At 46.6% G+C, this 21,614-nt stretch overlaps 1 protein-coding gene across 20 annotated transcripts in view; it reads right to left on the reverse strand.

Moving 5' to 3' along the window:
* Positions 1-21,614, reverse strand: part of KALRN (kalirin RhoGEF kinase) — a 640,493-nt gene that overhangs the window by 114,657 nt on the left and 504,222 nt on the right. For 19 of the 20 annotated variants that reach the window (XR_004989615.2, XM_036447859.2, XM_036447857.2 and 16 more), the window contains exon 34: positions 20,486-20,732. Coding sequence is in view for 19 of the 20 variants with exons in the window: in XM_036447859.2 (XP_036303752.1) it covers positions 20,486-20,732 (247 nt within the window). In the remaining variant the exon portion in view is untranslated. Of the gene's footprint in view, positions 1-427; positions 663-20,485; positions 20,733-21,614 lie in introns of those variants that run through there. The other variant, XM_036447881.2, reaches the window with a different exon arrangement.

The raw sequence follows: 21,614 nt of genomic DNA on the forward strand, positions 1-21,614 counted from the left end.
CTACTAGCGTAGAGACAAGTGTCAAACGCATTCCTACAGCTGGGAGTCACCGGCTAATCCGGCAGCTGAGACCCATATGTAAATGAGAGCGGGGAAGTGCGACTCCGCCGCCAGAGCCTCAGGGGACACTCACGGCGGCTCCCACCCCACCCCCATCCCCCGCACGCGTACCGCCCCCCATCCCCCTGCGGGCCGGCGCGGACATCCAAAGAGTCGCTGACGAGTAAGTTTGCAAACTGCAGCTCCGCAACCCAGTGAGGACCTCACCGAGAGACAGCGAGCGCGGGCCGCGCGTCCTGCCAGGGACACTGAAATACAGGGCTCAGAGCAAACCTCCCCCTTTGCCACCTCCCTCCCTACAGCTCCCCCGAACTCGGCCCTCGCGATCTCCGGCGAAGAGAAGGTGCCCGTGCCCGCCGCCACTCACCTCCGCACGGGAAGCAGCAGCAGCACTTAGCCAGCAGCCACCCCACAGAGGGAGCGCGGCTGTACGCCCGGTCTGCGCCCTTCATGCTGCCGCCCAGCGTTCCAGCATGGCCCAGCGGCGCCAGCGGCCAGGAGCTCAGAGCGCAGCGGGCAGCGAACTTCAGCGCCGCCGCGGCCGGCTGGGAGTCCGTTCCCTCCTTCCCTCCCTCCCTCTCCCCGCACCCGGGCAGTCCGCAGACTTTCTGGGAGCCTGAGCCACCTTGGGGAGGAGGGGAGGGGCCCTGGGGGCGGGGAGGGGCCCGGCAGAGAGGAAGGGCCTAAGGGGGCGGAGTTCCAAAGTCCAGCTGTTTGCTGGAGTCCCGGGAGGGGGTGGCCCAGAGCCTGACACAAGGGCAACGCCGCCGCCTGTGGCTGCAGGCACGGGGCACGCGTAGGGAGCACGGTCTGCTGCACACACAGCCCCTGGCTGGCACAAAACTGGTGCGTCTCCTGGGGAGCTTCCTCTCCTCACAGGCCACCACGGGTCAGCTTTGGCTTAACACACACAACAGGATGATGCCAAAGACATGGACTGGAGCAGATTTAGGTACCAGACTCAAGAATGCTTTTTTTTTTTCTCCAACAGGTTCACCCCCCCTATCACTTCCCCTCCCCCCCCCAGCCTTCACAGTTGGACAGCTTCCTCTGCATTGAAAACACCCTCCTATCCCTTTTCTTCACCCCCCCTCCTTTTTTTAATTGTAAGTTTTTATTGATTTCAGAGAGATGAAGGGAGAGGGACAGCGAGAGAATCATCGATTGGCTGTTCCCCTCCCCACACCACCACTGGGTTTCCAGCCCCCAATCTGGCATGCACCCTGATGGAGAATCCAACTCCAACCTCCACATTTATGAGTCATGCTCAACCACTGAGGCATACAAGACCAGCTTCCCCCCTCCTTTTAATATTTCATGCTAATACTGCTAACAGTGCCTCACTTTTTTATTGGCTTCCGGCTGTAATGATGTACGAATGCACTCTGGATTTGGAATCATAAAACCAAAGTTTAAACCTGTTTGACCTTAGGCAAGTCACTTCACTTTTTGACCTTCAACTTAATCATTTACAAATATTTAATCGCCGAAACTGGTTTGACTCAGAAGAAAGAGTGTTGGCTGAAGGGCATGTACATTGGTTGTGGGTGCATCCCTAATTGGGAGGGGAGGGGGGGTGCAGGAGGCAGCTGATTGATGCTTCTCTCTCATCGATGTTTCTAGCTCTTCATCCCTCTCCCTTCCTTTCTGTAAAAAAACAATAAAATATATTTTGTAAAAATAAAAATATTTAATCATTTAAAAATATTGCTAATAGGATTTTAAAAGACACACCCAAGGAAATACTGTTAGAGTTGAACAGTTGCAGTTAGTGAAGCTGCAGAGAAAACCTGAGCATCTTATGGTGGAAGACCTCCGCTCACACTCCTTCCCACCCTCGTTCCCAGCCCCACCCAGTGGAACTGCCATTCCTTTCTTCTGCTTCACTGATTTCTTCTTCAAATCTTTTTCATATTTCAAGGCCAAGCCCATATTCCCACTCCTCCCATGGACCACATCAACGGAACCTACCCAGGAATCACTGTGTTTATCACTCTTGGACATCTCTCCCATGCCTCTGTGTCCAGATTTAGGAAAAAGGGGTTGCTAGGAACACACAACACTCATAAAGTACAGAGGGCTTATTCATCAGAAAACAGGGAAGTTTGCTCTAGCCAGTGTGGCTCAGTTGGTTGTCATCCTATAGAACAAAAGTCAGCAGGTTTAATCCCAGGTCAGGGCAAATACCTAGGTTGTGGGTTTTGATCCCTAGTCAGGGCACATATAGGGCATGTACATATGGGAGGCAATCAATGGATGTTTCTTTCTCTCTCCCTCCCTCTCTAAACACACACACACACACACACACACACACACACACACAAAATCAATTAAAACAAAACAAAACAAAACACAACACAAACAGGGAAGTGAGAGGAAGATAAAACAGAAGCTTGATCACTGAGGAAACCAATTCCCACCTGAAAGACAGCCAAGGGACAAGACTTGTAGGAATTAGCAAGGTTTGGCTTTCTTTCTCAGTTTTAACTGTTTAGACTTGTGCTTATCTATCTATCTATCTATCTATCTATCTATCTATCTATCTATCAAAGCCTAAGAGAGAGAACCAAAATGGTGGCATAGGTAAACACCTATACTTGCTGCCTCTCACAACCACATCAAAATTACAACTAAAAGACAGAACAACTATTATCTAGAACTGTGGAAAAGCTGGCTGAGTGGAAGTACTACAACCAGACAGGTGAAGAAAGCTCATTGAGACAGGTAGGAGGTGCAGAGGTGTGGAACAGGCTGGCACCAGGGTGTGCTGCTTTTTTAATCTGGAGGGAGATACAAGCTCCTGTTTGCTCTAACTCCAATTTCAGGCTAGACTCTTGGGGACCCAGACACATATAGGGAGAAACTGGACTGTCTGGCATGGGGGCAGGAACACAAGGGTGGCTTTCTTTCAGACAGAGGTGCTCATAGCAGTCATTGCTCCTGTGCTGGGACCTCCCCAGTGCAGGGCTGACTGGCAGCCATTGCTGTTTGCTCTGCCTTGGTGATCCCCTGAGATCCCACCCTACCCAATTTACAACCCCACCCAAGCTGTTTGCAGCAGTTTTTGCATATGAATGGCCTGTCCTTTCTCAGCCTAAAACCTGTAAAATAGGCAGCATTGGGTCAGGAAGCTCCAAAGCTATTAAAAGAAGGCCCAAGGCTGGCAGCAGCAGCCTGCCTTGCTTCACAGCTGGGCCTCATCTGGGCACTTCCAAACCTGATACAACAGGAGCTATAGAGGAATCTGCAGAACTTTTTATAGCTCCTGTTGAGTGGCCCCAGGCAGGGGCTGAGTTTGCACCTCCTTGGAGATCAAAGAACCAGTGCACCCAGTGGTCAGTGTGAGACCATACCAGATAACAACTCTTTATATCCATAAGTGACATCTTCAAGTGAGCACCAAAGCCCCACTGAAGCAAGTCTGGCCCCATAAGGGCATCTCCTGCACAACAGCTCTTTCACTGTGGTCACAACTGGTCCTCATAGCCAATTGGCCTGGAGGTCAATTCCTCCCAGTGATAACAATAGCAATCAAGGCTTAACTATAAGACTGTGCATACAGCCCACAAAGGGGTGCAACAAAGAGTGTCCACCTCAGGTGATTGGGGAGGCTAAACTCCTGTGCCCTATAGGACACCTACCATACAAGGCCATTCTATCAATTCAAGGAAACTTAGTAGCTACCCAATACATAGAAACAAACACAGGGGAGCAGCCAGCCAAAATGCAGAGAAAAAGAAACATGTTACAAGTGAAAGAAATGGAGGAAAGCAAACTACTAGATATAGAGTTCAAAACCACAGTTATAAGATTACTCAAGAATCTTCTAGAAACCTCTGAGGAACTTAGTGAGACCTTCAAGGATCTTAGGGAGAATGCCAAAAAAATGGAAAAGGACCAGTAAGAAATTAAGCATACTTTGACTGAAATAAAGAAGAATATACTGAGATTCAACAGTAGACTAGAGGATCCCAAGAATAGAGTCAAAGATTTGAAGTAAGAGGAAGCAAAAAACACCCAACCGGAAGAGTAAAAAAGAATCCCAGAATATGAAGATAGTGTAAGTAGCTTCTGGGACAACTTCAAGCATAGCAACATCTGAATTATGGAGGTGCCAGAAGAAGAAGGAGAGCAAAATATTGAAAACTTATTTGAAAAAATAATGATAGAAAACTTCCCCTACTTGGTGAAAGAAATAGACTTACAAGTCCAGGAAGCGCAGAGAACCCCAAACAAGACGATCCAAAGAAGACCACACTTAATGCACATCAAAATGCCAAGGGCAAAAGACAAAGAGAGAATCTTAAAAGCAGCAAGAGAAAAACAGTTAGTTACCTACAAGGGAGTACCCATATGACTGTGAGCTGATCTCTCAACAGAAACTATGCAGGCCAGAACGGAGTGGCAAGAAATATTCAAAGTGATGAACAGCAAGAACCTACAACCAAGATTACTCTAACTCAGCAAAGCTATCATTCAGAATTGAAGGTCAGCTAAAGAGCTTCACAGACAAGAAAAAGCTAAAGTAGTTCATCACCACCAAACCAGTATTATATGAAATGCTGAAAAGTATTCTTTAAGAAGAGGAAGATGAAGAAAAAGGTAAAGATAAAAAATTATGAACAACAAAGTGACAACAAATACATATCTATCAACAAGTAAATCTAAAAATCAAATGAATAATAAATCTGATGAATAGAATAAATTGGTGAATGTAAGATTCAGGGGCATGGAAAGGGAGTGGACTGACAATTTTCAGGGGTAAGGGGTTGTGAGGGGTGAGGGAAGAGATTGGACCAAGATCTTACATCTATGGATGAGGATGGTGGGGGATGAGGGTCTGGGGTCGCAGGAGGGAGGCGGGGGGAAGGAACTGGGTGGAAGGGAGCTATGGGGGGGGGGGGGGAAGAGGAACATCCTATATAATAAAAGGGCAATATGCAAATTGACCCTAATGGCAGAATGACCAGAACGACCGCTCGACCAGTCACTATGAAGCGAACTGACCACCTCTTGGTCTCTTTCCCTGGCCATCAGGCTCTGATCACCCAATGGCGAATGGGGAACCAAGGATGGGTGACAGAGTGGGTGGGGCTGGCTGTGGGCAGCTGGGGAAGATGGCCCTGATCACAGTCCAGGTCTAGGGACCGTACCTGCACACGAATTTCGTGCACCAGGCCTCTAGTCTGTAATAATCTGGACAATAAAGATAAACATAAAAAGCCTAAGCCTCTGGTCAACCCAACGACCAGTTGACCAGTCGTCCAATCCCTATGATGCGCACTGACACTCAATGTAGGAGCTGCCCCCTGGTGGTCAGTGTGTTCCACAGCGAGAGTGCTACTCAGCTGACAGACCTGTCCTGGTGGCCCACCAGTCTGGTGGCAGCCACTCACTCCCTCAGTAGTCCTGCAGTTCCAATATCCAGAGAATAGGTCAGGCACCTACAAACAGGCACTGCTGGCATAATCCAGACAGTGCTGCCGGCCTCTTGGAAGTCACCCTTGGGCACCACTGCCACTTCTCCTTCCTAGATACTCCACAAGGAAGAAACAATATAAAAGCTTCTGTCAGGTGGCTCCCTACAAATGGTGTGAATGCCAAAGGGACAGATCCGGATCCCAGGGCCAGCAAGGGCATCCTATCACCTGCCCAGAGAGCCAATCGTGACCTGACCCTCTTCCAACCTTCTTGGGACAGGTGTTAGATGCAGGGCTCACTGCTGGTGTGAGCCTCTCCCAGGAATGACTGGGATGAGCGAGAGTGGCAGACAGGAGTGGCAGGCAGCTTTGGACAGGTTTTGGCCCGATCCCCACAGGCCACCCCGAGGCACCACACCCTTGCACGATTTCATGCACCAGGCCTCTAGTTTATATGTCGCAGCATCTGCCTCACAGGTGGAACACATAGATGCTCAGTAAATGATAGTAGACAATTGAATGAGTAACAATTGCTGCCATGTATTGAGCATTTATTTGTGCCAAGCAGTTCCTAACTGCTTTCTATGAATTCATTTGCCTACACAAAAAACCTTATAAGGTTTTACCTCTTTTACATCTGAGGAAATGGAATGAATGAACTATGATGAGATTTTGATTGTTTAACTCTAAAAGGTTCTGCCTCATAGGAAAAAAAAAAAATCTAAAGTCAAAATCCAACTTCTAGTTCTACCACTGCTACCCCCCCGACCCCCTTTGTCCCTTCCTGGCAAGAATTACATAAGAACCTCATTGCTGAGCAGGAGGTGCTCCACATACAAAACAGAGATGAAAGTTCAAATTGCTTATGCAACCTGCATCCTGAGTCCCGATTCCCTGATCGTCCTATTGGCCCTTCTCATCTTGCCAGCTTGAGTTACTGCAGCAGCATAGTTATCCTGGGTTTCAGTTCTGACCCATGGCAACCAGTACTATTGTCTAGTTCTCTCTTCCATATCCCCAAAGACCACACCCATTTTGCTATTCTTTGCAAGCCCAGAACAGAAAATGGCCCAGAACAGAAAATGGCCAGCACCTTCAGCCCTTCTACAGGTGAATTTTAGCCTTCGCCAGTTTGGCTCAGTGGATAAAGCGTCAGCCTGCGGACTGAAGAGTCCCGGGTTTGATTCCGGTCAAGGGCATGTACCTTGGTTGTGGGCACATCCTCAGTAAAAGGTGTGCAAGAGGCAGCTGATCGATGTTTCTCTCTCATTGATGTTTCTAACTCCCTATCTCTCTCCCTTCCTCTCTGTATAAAATCAATAAAATATATTAAAAAATAAGTAAATAAATAAAAGTGAACTTTATTTGCTTGTGGTCCACTGCATCGGGGCTATGATACACAAATGGAGAGATATTTGGTCTCCCCACTGACCTATCTCTTTGGATACTATGTGCCAGGCTCTGTTCTAGGCAGTGGGTGTACACTGGTAAACAAAAACACACCCAGCCCTTGCAGAGCTGACCACTAGGGCAGACTCTCCATGAACAGGAAGGAAAGGGGAATCAACACCAGATATCTGACCAAATTTTTGAACTGAGGGATTTAAGAAAGTAAATCCTGTTGCTTGCCTGCATCTAGATGTTTTAAGGTGACATCGTGGGGTCAATTTAGAGAGGATCTAAACTTGGCCAGTTAGTCACGGGGACTGATTCAGATTTAGAACACGATCCAACTTCAGCCAATGAGCAAACACCACTTGACTTTAGCAAGAACTAAAGCTTCCTACAAGATTTCTAAGTTGGTTCAATGTTAGCCTAAAGCAGCTGGAGGCCATTTTGCCATAACCACATAGAAAGAAGCTGCCTGAGAATAAAGCTGACATAAAGGAAATTGATGAGAGAGAGGGAAGAGGAGAGAGAGGAGGGGAGAGGAGAGGAGGGGAGAAGAAGTTTGCCAACTAGATACACTAGATATCTGAATAACTAGATACACTTTCCCCCCAAAGCATTATTGAACCCTGGACTTTATTTAAGCCCTTCCTCCTCCCAAGTAAACATATTTATTTATTTATTTATTTATTTATTTATTTATTTAATAAGACAGTTGAATGTCTATAATTTCAGGGTTTTCAAAAGCCTAGCCACCCACTTCCCAAATCAGGCTAAGGACCCTGGAGCTATAGCAATATCTTTAGAGTGTTCTTAACTTCTAAACAGGTGGCTGAACTTCAGCAGAACTTGTCTTTAGTGATGCCTCCAGTCAAAGTCCATTTTACATGAATTAGGTGTTGTGCCTACCTGTGTGTCCATTTACTGTCTCATATCCATTCCCCACAATGGTGAATCCCAAAGAGTTCTGATGGTCCCAGCCTGCAGACATACTGGGCCAGGTCTATCACATGCTGGGCATGATACTGGGGACTAACAGGACAGCTCTTCCCCCCTTTTTCCCACTAATTAGTCACAGGCTTCATTAACACTGGACCATGACCTCAAAACCAAAAGGCGTATTCCCTTCAGATTTATAAGGACAGAGTTTTTCAAATCATACTTCCCCATATTTCTTTAAAAAAAAATATCTATCTATCTATCTATCTATCTATATATTATTGATTTTTTACAGTGAGGAAGAGAGAAGGATTGAGAGTTAGAAACATTGATGAGAGAGAATCATCAATCAGCTGCCTCTTGCACACTCCCTACTGCCCGAAACCAAGGTATATGCCCTTGACTGGAATCGAACCTGGGATCTTTCAGTCCGCAGGTTGACACTCTATCCACTGAGCCAAACTGGTTTCGGCTCCCCATATTTCTTAGTGAGAACTCAGCCCAGAGACACAAGGAATAGAACTATGCTGGACACTCCCGTGAGAACATTCTTACTGTGACATGTACAGTACACACCTTTTACAGAGCATGCTCTGATAGGCTCAGAGGGGCTGTGGACTACATCCTGGTGAGCAGGGAGGACAGGCCCTGTTTTCCTCATCCACCCGCCCTGACCCATCATGGAACTGCCTCATCCCCTAGCAGGGACTCTCATTTCTAGCACCCACTCCCAGATTTGGATCACGTTCATATCTACAGTTTTAAAAAGCTCTGCAGGAGATTTTAATATGAAGTCAGGGTTAAGAACCACTGGCCTTGGGGGTTAGGTCCTGCGTGGTTGATGTAGAGTTTGGGCAGTTCCTGGACTCAAAGGCTTTTACTTTCTCAAATTCTCACAACTGGTCCCTGGCTCCATCTCCCACCACCTGTTACGCTCTTTATTTGCCACCTGCACGTTCCTTAATCCTCATCTTCCCTGTGTGAACTCTGACCCATGAACGGCCTGACTGCTGATGCCAGGCGGTTCACAATTACCCCCAAATTACCCTGTTCTGGCTGCTATTTATGACTGTGGCTTAGCCTCTGAGATTCTTGGCAAGTACTGACCACGTATTCAACAAATGGTTGGTTTCTGAACATCTACTCTCTGCAAGTCACTAAACTAAGGGGTATATGGGAATTTAATACAGGAAATGTGTATGAGAAATATAAAGTGAATTAGACACATTCCCCAAACAAAGACAAAAAACAGGATAAGTTCTAGGAGAAGCAGTTGGCTCATTGTGTGTGTGTGTGTGTGTGTGTGTGTGTGTGTGTGTGTGTGTGTGTGTGTGTATGTGGCAGTAAAAGAAAACTAGAGACAGACCAGGACTGGACATAGGTAGAGGTTGTGTCTTTATGTGAAAAGGAGGAACTGAGATAATCATCAGTGACCAGGAACACTTATGATCAGAGGAAGGACGTGCAATATTGAATTGCTGCCATCCACCCGGGTGACAGCTCCCAGACTCCAAAGCCTAGGCCATCACTTGCTTATCCTCTATGTGTAAGTGGGTTCTTCTGGGCTTGCCCTGGGACACCTGTCCGCCTTTCTGGCTGCCTCACTCATCCTCAAGGGAGTTAAGCTCCAGCTCCTTCTAGCAATCATCCCCTGTTTTCACTGGTCACCTTCTGGTCTGACTAGGCCCCAGGTTAGGAGTTCAGACAGTCCTGACGGAGACTGTGGGAATTCACAGGAGACCCTGGTGTCTCCTCAGAACAGCTCGCGTCTGTGTTCTGTGTGGACAAAGTGGCAGGGCTGCAGGCGGGTTCCTGGAGATCCGCGCTGAGCAGCCCTGTGCTCAGGAGGAGGCAGGCGATTTATCAAAGTGAAAGATGATGGCAGCTGGAGTTGCTAAAAACAAACACTCCAGGTTTTACCCACTTCCAAAGACGTTTACCTCTAAGTAGGTCAAAGTGTTCCCAAAGTAGGGCAGAAGGAAGTGCCAGCCCACCACTTTGAGCCTCAGTTTGGGAAGGCTTGCCATTGCCAAGTGTCCACCATACAGGATGGTGTTTCAGTTCCTACCGTCACTGCCGCCTTCCCTCCTGTGGGCCGAGGAGCAGCCGCAGCAGCAGGCAGATTCACGGGGCGCCATGGAGAGCTTTCTGATACGTGAAATCAAAGAGCATTTTGCTTTGATACAACTCAGGTCAGTTTATTAAAGATTTCAAAAATAGGAGGGATGTTGGAGGTACTGCCCACCTTATATTTCTGACTTTTCAACAATTCCAAATAAATGAGAGGTGCTGAGCCTGTGTCCCCAGAGAAGACTCCTCAGAAAAGAGGATTTCAAAGACTCTCTCTGTCAGAATTTCTAGCATCAGATCACTATTTCCTGTTCCCATCATCAGGCTCCTGCTAAAGCTTTTTTAGTTCTTAGGTGATGGAGAATGCACTGAGCCTGGTCATTCACACGTGGCCTCCTCAGCGGTCCCTTCCTTCCTTTCCCCCCTCTCTTTCCTTTTCCTTTTCCTTTTCCTTTTCCTTTTCCTTTTCCTTTTCCTTTTCCTTTTCCTCTTCCTTCCTTCCTTCCTTCCTTCCTTCCTTCCTTCCTTCCTTTCTTCCTTCCTTCTTTCCTTCTTTCCCTGAGAACTTCTTATATGCCAGCCACTGTTCTAGGTGCTAGGGCTACAGTAATGAACAAAACAGACAACATTCGTGCACTTATAAAAGGAATTTGGAGAGTGGGGCAGTGGGAGGAATCTATCTATATAATAGAGGAATATGCAAGTTAGCTGGGTTACTGTAACATCATGACCAAACAGTAGGGAACTGAGGCTGCATGGCACCTGGCCAGGGTGAGGGACCTCAGGCCACGCCCCTCTTGCCTGGCAGGGCTTGATGGGGGACCTCAGGCTGTGCCCCCTACCCTACAGGGGTTTGACTGGGGATCTCAGGCTGCACCCCTTGCCTCAATGCTGGGCTGGGGGACCGCAGACCATGCTCCCACCCCGTGGGGCTTGACAGGGGACCTCTGGTTGTGCCCTCTGCCCCAGCACTGTTGGGAGGGCCCACCATAGGGTGTATTTAGAGGAGGAGGTGGCCTGGCCTGACAACTTCCTATATGCAGCTTCAATGCCAAGCCCTTCAATGTCCTAAATAAAAGCAGATGGAAGATAGTCATCCACAGGCAAGATATCTCACCCAGGACAAAGCAGGCCTGGCCCACCCTTCGAACCATTCTTGCTGATCCCTTAGTCTTAAAAAAAGAGGGAGGTGGGGAGGGAATGGAGTGTGGACTGGAGGGCACCTACACCTCTTTCTTCCTGAAACTGCATCCTGGGAGGGCTCCCAGACTGTTGTCCAGTAACCACGGAGCCATTCCTGGCCCATCCTAACATAGACAGGTAGGTGGAAGAAAATCAGTTAAACATGAAATAGGGAAGGCAGTCTCTAAAAAACTCCCCTCTGTCTTTGTCTTGTTTGAATTGAAGAATGACATGCTCCTAGCCACCCCAACACTCAAAGGCTCGCATTGCCCCCCATCACTTAGGTCAGCCCTTCACTCTGGTGTGGTCCAAAGGTTAGTTCAACGACCTGAGGTGCTACTGAAAGAGAATAAGTCATTGAGAGATGCCCTCCATTACATGGGTCAGCCCCAAACTCTGGTGTGGTTCAAAGGTTACCTTCAATGACCTGCCTGAGTGACTACTGAATATGTCATTGAGAGATGCCCGAGGTGAAATATATCAGGTATGATCTTGACCCTCTGCATGGCAGGCAAAAGAAGGAAGAGAGGAATAAACCATTTTATTCTACATAGAACCCAATGGACCTGCTGTTGGGAGGCTGGAGACTGGGCCCAGGATAGGCCAGGAAAAGAAACTGAGGGAAGGGGGAGTGTGCAGACTAGACACAATGTCAGGGCCTTTGTATACCACGTGGATGAAACAAGAAACAGAACCCGATCCTTTGAACAGCCCTGGAGAGGATCCAGGCTGGGAACACCCTACATTCAGCCCTGGAAAGGTGTCAGAACTGGGACAAAGGGCAGGCAGGGAAAGGAACATTCATAGGCTGCCACCGGTGGGCCCAGTCTGGGGAGTAGAAGTCCAGGGAAGTAGGCACGATGGCTTGTTTTATGGATTTTAGTGTGGTGCTCGATGTCACCAGCTAGTCAGTGGGGGGCCAGGACTCATCTTCCACCCAAGACTCTCCGTTGCGCCAGGCCTCTCCTCATCTCACCTGTGGCCCACTTCTTACCATCGTCACGCCTTGAGTAGCCAGCCACTTTGGTTTTATTCTACATATTAGCCTGTGCATGAAACAACCACAGTTCAAAAGCAGTTTTACCTCACACTGGCCGCTGTGAGCCTCCCAGAAACTCTGAGAGACAGGCCTTCGTATCAGCTTCTCATGCAGAGACGCAGAAACGAGGATGATGTACCTGCCACTCCTTCCACACTGAGTCTTCTCCCGGCCCAGCTGACTCCCTGAGAGCCAAACCCTCACCTGTTTTCTCAAAGGTTTGCAAGTGCCCCTCTAAAATACTATAGTATAGGGCAGTGGTCGGCAAACTCATTAGTCAACAGAGCCAATTATCAACAGTACAACGATTGGAATTTCTTTTGAGAGCCAAATTTTTTAAACTTAAACTACTTCTAATGCCACTTCTTCAAAATAGACTCACCCAGGCCGTGGTATTTTGTGGAAGAGCCACACTCAAGGGGCCAAAGAGCTGCATATAGCTCACAAGCCGCAGTTTGCCGACCATGGGCATAGACCGATTGTTACATACAAGGTTAAACTACTTAAAGATTGCCAGTATTCAACCATTTTTTTTTTCTTTTTACTATAAACATGGTAGTTTCATGTGATTCAACCTAATACATTTGATCTCAAATGAAGATATCTATATTGGGCTTGGATGAATTAAACATAGGATAGTTAGGTTCATCACTTGAGGTTACCAAGGGTACTTGTCCGCTGTGGAGAGAAAAAAAAGCAGACATTTTTAGAGGTGGAAGGGATCCCAGAGGTAATTCAGGAAGAAATGGAGGGAAGGTAATAAAAATGCTATTTTAGAACAAGTCACAATATGAATGACAGCAGAGAATGACCAGGAAGAAAGACAGGTGTGTAGAGAGGCTCAGAATGGAAAGCAGTGGCCTCTAGGCTCTGGGTCCCCAGTGAAGGGGACAGGATCAGAGGTTTGTCAGGGAGACCAGGGCCCCTGAAGTGCAGGGGAAGCCACGGGGCTGGAGTTGCTAAGTCCAGGGCGGTTACGAGGACTATAAAACGGCACACAGATAACCACTTTACATAGTTAGGATTACTAAATTTAATCCGAAATGTGCTGTTCTGTTCTAACGATGCAATAAAAGAATTTATGGTGAAATTGCTAGACTTTTACTAAGGAGTATCTTAGGAAAGAGGTGTCTAACATTTTTATGCAAATGAAATCCCTTTGTCCTAAAGATCCGAAAGAGATGGAGAATGAGAATTAAGATTGGGTTTTTATACAACGAGAATTGGGACTGGTGGGTTAGCGGGGGAGCCATGGTAGGAACATATGATTTCAGCACTAAATAAGAGGCATTTCCTAACCATCAGAATGGCACTGACATGTGACAGGCATCCTGTTCCTGAGAGTGCTCGGGTCACATTCGGCTGAGCACCTATCTTAGGGGCCAGAGGGGACCAGAAGACTAAGATGCTTTCAATCCTAAGATTCCAAAAGCCCATAACAGCTAATGTTCTGACATGAAGTGAAATCTAACCAAGGACCCCTGTGGTTCAATTATAAAAAGAGAAGGTTGAATTCTAACTTTTAAAAATCTCTTCCTGACTTTAAGAAGTCTCAGCACTCACGTTAATTACATTTTGTATTCAAATGCAATTATCTTATTGAAATTCAGTTATCCTTATCGGCAGTACTGTGATTCTTAAAAACAACCTTACCACTATTTTCATTGCCAACATACTACATTCAGCTATGTTGTTCTCCCCCCACCCCTTTATGTTATTAGGCGTAATGGGGTGACATTGGTTAATAACAGCTATGTTATTCTTAAATGAAATTGTGTGGGCTAGCGTGGAAACCTACTCCCATCCTCACCCATCACACTCGCACGTGTAATTTTGTTCTATGAGGAAGTGGCCTCTGAATTTCAAAGTGGCTGCTTCACAGCTGGTCTGTTACAGATGTGGGGCTGCACAAATGGAGTGGAACATGGACCAGGCAGCTGTAGTTTGTAACGAGTCACTTCAACTCAGAAAGGAAATGCTTGGGCAATATCCATCCTGCAATGAGTGCTCAGCTTCCTGCAGTAAAGCTCTGTGTTAGGCATTATGGAGTAAACTCAGAACCTGAGAATAGTTGCTCTTAGTGCAGATGATACTGGAGAGAGAGAGAGAGAGAGAGGGGGGGGGGGGGGGGGGGAGAGACTGACTTTTGGTGGACTCTCTGGAGTCTGTAGGCAGGAGGAGCCTGTAAGTGTCTGGATTTGATAGCAGAGGGGACAGGGAAGGCACATGTTATCTCCTGAGAGCAGAGAATTCAGGGAATTCCCATTCTGCAGAAAATCTGGCGGATAGGCTGGCGCAGCTCCAGGGGCTGGCTGGCTCCTATCAGAGCTGGGCCCAGTTCAGCCTGCCATCCGAGTGCTGCTCAGGTTGTCCTGCTCCAGCGGAGACACTGGGATCTTTCTAGTGAGCAAAACCTGTGTGGTTGTTGCTACTGCCCCTCGGGAAGGGAGCACATGAGTGAGGCCAGAGGTGGGAGGGAGAGCGGGAGGGCTATTGGAGTCCTCGCCCAGCGAGCCTGGCTAAACACAGTGAGTCTAATCAGGTAGGAAGGACCATCAACTCAAGTACCTGTCTCAGTGCCTTCTGCCCAAGAGCACAGGGTTCAAATCTAGGCTCACCAGTTTTAGGTTATGTGACTCTGGGCAAGTTACCTTAGCTTTCTAAGACTCAGTTTCTTTGTCTGCAAAATGAGGAAAATATTATTGTGACTAGTCTTAAAGCAATAACCTAGAAGCTGGCCCCTAGTGAGCTCAATAAATGTCAGTATTTTAATGAATTGACTACAAACTTAACACATAAATCAGCAGCATCCCAGAGTTGCTCAGCATCTCCAGCTGTTGGTGGTATGTGCTTCCCAAGCCCAAGTTTTCTCCACTGTTCTGCACCTTCACCACCTGGTTAGCAGTACCCAAGGCCAGCTACGTGACAGTGGCAGAAATAACCAGGAGACCTCGTGGAAGAGGACTCCCAGGAACAAGCCAGGACCGCCAAAGCACGGCCCCTCTCCTCCAGGAAATCTGCTTCCGGAGTTTACCTGGCCCTGGGTTAGGCTTGGCAAGCAAAGAAGCGTTTCTTTAGAGCTTCTCCAGGCACTCTGCTAGGGCCAGAAAAAACTGCACAGGAAAAGCAAAGGAACACAGGTGTCCTGCAGAGTTGGGCGAGGAAGAACCTAGACTGTCGGTTGGAGCCTGGGGCAGACACACCCAGCATTTTTACCGTTTGTAAATGTTCAGTTCAGAGGCATTAGGTACAGTCACACTGTTGTGTATCCATCATCACTACCCATCACCACAAATCCTTTTATGATGCAAAACTGAAACCCTATCCATCTCCCCCCAGCTCCTGGCAACCACTGTCCTACTTTCTGTCTGAGCATCTGGCTGCTGTAGTCACCTCACACAGGTGGAATCATACAGTGTCTGCCCTTTAGTGCCTGGTTTCTTTCACTGTTAATATAAGGTCTTCCAAGTTCATCCATGTCATAGCATGTGTCAGATATTCCTTTAAGGCTGAATAATATCCCAGTGTGTGGAAATGCCATGCTTTGCTATCCATGCATAGCTCAATGGACACTGGGGTTGCTTCCACCTTTTTATTATTGAGAATGAGGCTCTATTTACAGATATCTCTCCACATTCCTGTTTTCAATGCTTTTGGGTATATATCTAAAAGTAAAATTGCTGGGTCATATGGAAATTCTATTTTTACTTCTTTTGAGGAAACCTATTCTATTTCCCATACCATTCACCATTTTATTTCCCACAAGGATTCCAATTTTTCCATAGCCTCACCTGCTATTTTCTCTCTGTGTGTGGGGTTTAATAATAGCCATGCTAATGGGAATGAAGTGGTATCTCACTGTGGTTTTGATTTGCATTTCCCTAATGAACAGCAATGTGGAGCACCTTTTCATGTGGTTGTTGGTCATTTGTTCATCTTCTTGGGAGAAATGCCTATTCAAATCCTTGTCTGTTTTTTAAACAAATTTTGCTGGTGTTGTTGAGCTGTATGAGTTATTGACATAACCTGCACACTAACCCCCCACCCCCACCCCCTGTGCATCTTTAAGCATCTCCTGAGCCTGATACTCTGGGGGTGCCAAACGCATAAAGAAGGGACTCAATCCTCCTGGAGCATCAGAATTACCAAGGAGCTTAAAGTATTCTGATGCCCAGGCTTCATGGTTTTGAATGAACTGGTCTGAGTGGTGTGTGAGGCATCAGTATTTTTCAAAGTCTCCTCCAGGTGGTTCTAAGATGCACCAAGGGTTAAAATCCACCACCACCAAGTATTCCTCCCTCTCCCTGCAGTGCCCTCCCCCACTTAGTGCTGAGAATGAGAGGGCATTAGGAAGACAAGGGGACTAGGCCCCACCCCAGCGAGAAGCCTTTCAATGTCAGGGTGGCAGTGACTAGTAGGAAAGGCAGTGTTAATCCCTCCCACTGATGTCCCAATAGCAGTCAATGCTCAACTATAATAGGAGGGCACACACAACCCAAACAGAGGACATGCCTGGAGCACATGGCTCAGGTGACCAGAGAGATTATGCCACTGAGCCCCATACCACACCTACTACACAAGACCACTCTATCAAGCCCGAGAAACATTGCAGTTCTACCTAATACATAAAAACAAACACAGGGAAGCTGCCAAAATAAGGAGACAAAGAAACATGTTTCAAATAAAAGAGTAGAACAAAATTTCAGAAAAGGAAATAAACAAAATGGAGACAAGTAATGTACTAGTGCAGAGTTCAAGGTTTAAGGATGCTCAACAAATGTAGGGGAAGAGTAGATGACTTCAATGAGAACTTAACAAAGAGATAGAAACCATAAAAGTAGAGATAGAAAAGAAAAAAAGAACCAGTCAGAAATGAAGAATACAATAACTAAAACGAAAAATACATTAGAGGGAATCAACAGTAGATTAGATGAAGCAGAAGACTGAATCAATGATTTGGGAGACAAGGCAACAGAAAATACCAATTAGAACAATAAAAACAAAACAAAACAAAAAACCCCCAAACAAATAAATAGTTTAAAGAATCTCTGGCTCATCAGGCATACCAACATTCACATCATAGAGGTACCAAAAGGAGAAGAGAGAGAGCAAGGGATTGCAAACCTATTTGAAGAAATAATGATGAAAAGTTTCCTAATCTGATGAAAGAATTAGATATACAAGTCCAAGATGTGCAGAGTCCTGAACAAGAATCCCACACCAAGACACACCCTGATTAAAATGCCAAAGGTTAAAGACAAAGAGATAATCTTAAAAACCTAAAAACCGCAAGAGAAAAGCTGTTAGTTACCTACAAGGCAGCTTCCATAAGGCTGCCAGCAGATTTCTCAACAGGCCGGAAGGGACTGGCATGAAATATTCAGTGATGAAAAGCAAAGACCTACAACCAAGATTACCCAGAAAGGCTATAATTTCAAATTAGAGGACAGATAAAGATTTTTCCAGACAAGAAAAAAAGAAAGGAATTCATCACCACCAAACTAGTATTACAAGAAATGATACAGGAACAAAGAAGAAGAAGGAGAAGAAGGAGAAGGAGAAGAAGGAGATGAAGGAGAATGAAAAGGAAGAGGAAGAAAAGGAGCAGAAAAAGGAAGGGAAGGAGAAAAAGGAAAAGGAGCAGGAGAAATAAAAATATAAATAATAAGGGGGCAAAAACTACATATCCAGCAATAATCACTTTAACTGTAAATGAATTAAATGCTCCAATAAAAAAACATAGGGTGGCTGAATGGAAAAGAAAACAAGACCCATTCATATGCAGCCTACAAGAAACTCACTTCCAATTGAAAGACACACACAGACCGAAAGTAAAGGGATGGAAAAAATATTTCAGGCAAATTAAAAAAAAAAATCTGGGGTAGTAATATCTTCCAATTGAAAGACACACACAGACTGAAAGTAAAGGGATGGAAAAAATATTTCAGGCAAATTAAAAAAAAAAATCTGGGGTAGTAATATCTTCCAATTGAAAGACACACACAGACTGAAAGTAAAGGGATGGAAAAAATATTTCAGGCAAATTAAATAAAAAATCTGGGGTAGTAATATCTATATTAGACTTTAAAATAAACTTTAAAATAAAGGCTTTAACAAGAGTCAAAGAAGGACTCAGCAATTCCACTTCTGGGTATTTATCCAAAGAAATTCAAAACACTAATTCAAAAAGACAAATGCATCCCTATGTTCATTGTAGTATTATTTGCAATAGCCAAGATATGAAAGCAACCTAATTGCTAATCAATAGATGAGTGGGTAAAGGAGATGTGGTACATACTCTCTATATAATGAAATATTACTCAACTATAAAGAAAAGAGTGAAATCTTGCCACCTGCAACAACATGGATGGTCCTCGAGAGTATTGTGCTAAGTGAAATAAGTCAGATAGTGAAAGACAAGTACCATATGATTTCACTTATGTGTGAAATCTAAAACACAAAATAAACAAACAAAACGGAAACAACCTCATAGATATAGAGAACAAACTGATGGTTGCCAGCTGAAAGGGGGATTTTTAAAGTTTGCTAAAAAAGATGAAGGGATTAAGATGTGCAAATTGCCAGTTATCAAAGTATAGCATAGACTATGTAGTCAATAATATTGTAATAACTATGTATGGTATCAGATGGGTACTAGACTTCTCAGGTTGATCACTTTGTAAGCTATGAAAATGTCAATCAGTATATTGTACACCTGAAACTAATGGAATAGTGTATGTCAACTTTAACAGAAAAATAAAAGAATACTTTAAAATTAGAAGTGTCAGTTCTTCTCTTGAAGCGAAGTCCTTCCCAATGTTTGGATGCCAGACAAACTAGCCTTTCCCAGAAAACTGCTGTCCTTGGCTTTGTCTCTAGACAGGACTTGCAGGATTTTGTAGCTATTTTGCTAAGGAATCTGTGACAGATGATGTAATAACTCTTACTTTTGACAACTTAATGTATTGAGTGCCGGGCACTGTTCTAGGTGTTTCGTATGCTACCTCATCTCACCTTCACAATGCGAACCTCTGTGCGTCCCACTTTCCCTCTTGTTTAAACTTCAAACAGAACCATATTCCTGTGCCCCTGGTTTTCTCTTCACTGGGACCACGAGTTTCTCTGTGGACACTTCAAAAGACTGAGGAGGTGCCTGGGCAATTCCAGATTCCACAGAACTTCCGGACACAGCCCCTCCTTAGTCCCCAGAGAAAAGGGGAGAAATGAACCGAGGGAAAGCTGAACTGGGGGAGGGAAGAATCAGGTTTTAGATTGCATTTTTCTCCTGGTGGAAAAACCCAGGGAGGCAGGCTGGATGAGAGGCCTGTCAATCGGCCACCTGCTAGCGCCATCTGGTGGACGCAGGAGGAAGTCAGGCTTTGGAGATGGACCAGATGGAATTTCACAACTTTTAAACCTTATTATTATAGCTTGTAGTATCACCTAGGAAGCTTGCAGCAGGTCTCCATGGCAACCCTCGTCCCCGACTCCCTACAGAAGCAGGTCCCTTCCCTCTTCCTAGCCCATGAATACCTAGCACAGGTCTGCATACAAGGCTGAGCTTTTCGGAACCACGGATATAGATTAACTGATGAGTTATAAAAAGCTTAGAACCACATAGCTCTCTGGGCTTCAGTTTCCTCGGTGTAAAATGATCGACCTCCCAGGCCCCTACCAGCCTTGGCTTTTGATGCACAGGAGTCCTTGGGAGAGCTTGTTAAAAACACAGACCTGACTCAGACCTGGAGACGGGCCTGAGAATTTGCATTTCCAACAGGTTCCCAGGGGGTGCTGAGATACACCACCTTGGAGGATCATTATTCTAGTTGGCGAGTCTCCCTGTGTGAGAAAATGAATAAACAAGCATGTGGAGGGGACACAGAACTACACCAAACAGAAGCCAAGACTCCAATAACTTATCCGGCAAAGTGAGCGCCCCAGGTCCCACAGGGCCTTGAACCTGGGCTTGCTGGGTGCCTCTGTGTCAGCAGGAGCACCGGGGTGAGTGGGGGTGTCAGGAAGCCGAGGGAGCTGTGGTGGTGGGGAAACAGGGCAGTGGACAGAAGAGTCCAGGCTTTAGGCCACAGGTAGGAGAGGACTTTTCAAATGCAGGTGCTACAATGGCGTATCTGAAAAAGATCTTGAGAGTCATCTAATTCAACCTTAATTTCTAAGATGAAACCGACTCAGAAAGCTTAAATAACTCCCAAGGTCACACAGATACTCAGTACTCTCTTTAAGCTCCTAGCCCACTCTCCTCACAAGCAGGTCACGGGAAATCTCACGAGGTCATGAGACAGGTTAGCTCCACAATTTGCTTCAGTTAGAGGGGCCAGCATCCCCGGCGGGGTTCCAGGCCACACCCCTTCTCCTCGGTGGCCCCTACCTTTCACCAGGGGGAAGAAGCAGTCCATCTCCACGCTGCTCCGGGAGTGCGAGATGCACAGGGCGCTGCTGGGGACCAGGCCCTCCTGCGGGGGGCTCCGTTCTGTGGTGCGCACCAGGCACCAGCCCGGCCGCTCGCTCGGCCGCTCCAGCAGCTCCACCGTCTGCCCCACCTGGATGGTCAGCTCGCTGCTGTGGCCGGCGTTGAAGTCTTGGAGGACCACAGTCAGCTCACATCCGCCGGAGAGCTTGGAGGTGATGGGGATGGGAGCACATGTGAGGGTGTGAGGCAGAGAGAAGGGGAAAGGATGCGTGAGAGCAGAGGAGGAGAGGATGAAAGGGAAAGATGAGATTTGGGGAAGAAGGTAGAGGATGGGAAAGGGAGGTGGGAGCAGGAAAGAAAACAAGAAAAAAAAGAAAAAAGGAATTAGTGGTGCCATTGAATCACTCGGCCAGTCCAGCTGCAGCCACAGCTGGGGCCTGCCTGGAACCGGGACTTTGATTCTAACTCCTCATTTGGTTGGAATCTTCTCATTTCTTTGCCAGCTTCCAGCTGACTGTGTCTTTACAACCCTCCCCCAATATGGCCCTTTGCTTCTTCCAAAGGCTCCACCACATGCCCTACTTCTGCCCCTTACCGCCCCTCAGGCTCTTCCCGATCACCTATTTCTAAGTCACTCACTCACTTGATTCTAGGGAATAATGAGAAATTGCCTTCCCTGAAATCCCTGATTCCTTCCCCATCCCCACCCCTCGCTGGAGCCATTTGTTTAAAACAGAGGTTGTCAGCGACACAGGAGAAAATGAGGCTTCAACTCAAAGGCAGGCACTGAATTCTGTTTACCTGGAAAGGGAAGGACTAGAGTCATTTCACACGCGCTCAGCCACCGGGGACCAAGGGGAAGGATGGTGGGGAAGAGGGGCCACATCCGGCTTAGGGACCACCCTTAGTGCTCCATCCTGCCCTCCCTTCAGGCCTGGCCCTTCCCACTGCACTGATCCTGGGCGGAAGCAGTAACCCTGGGCAGAGAGACCCAGAGACAGAAACCACCGCTCCTAGATAAACGCTGAGACTCTCACTTTCCCCAAGGGAACGTGTCCATTGCCAATGCGTCTCGTCCAGCTAAGAA

This window comes from Pipistrellus kuhlii, unplaced genomic scaffold, assembly GCF_014108245.1.
Source record: "Pipistrellus kuhlii isolate mPipKuh1 unplaced genomic scaffold, mPipKuh1.p scaffold_m20_p_2, whole genome shotgun sequence".
Lineage (NCBI taxonomy): Eukaryota > Metazoa > Chordata > Mammalia > Chiroptera > Vespertilionidae > Pipistrellus > Pipistrellus kuhlii.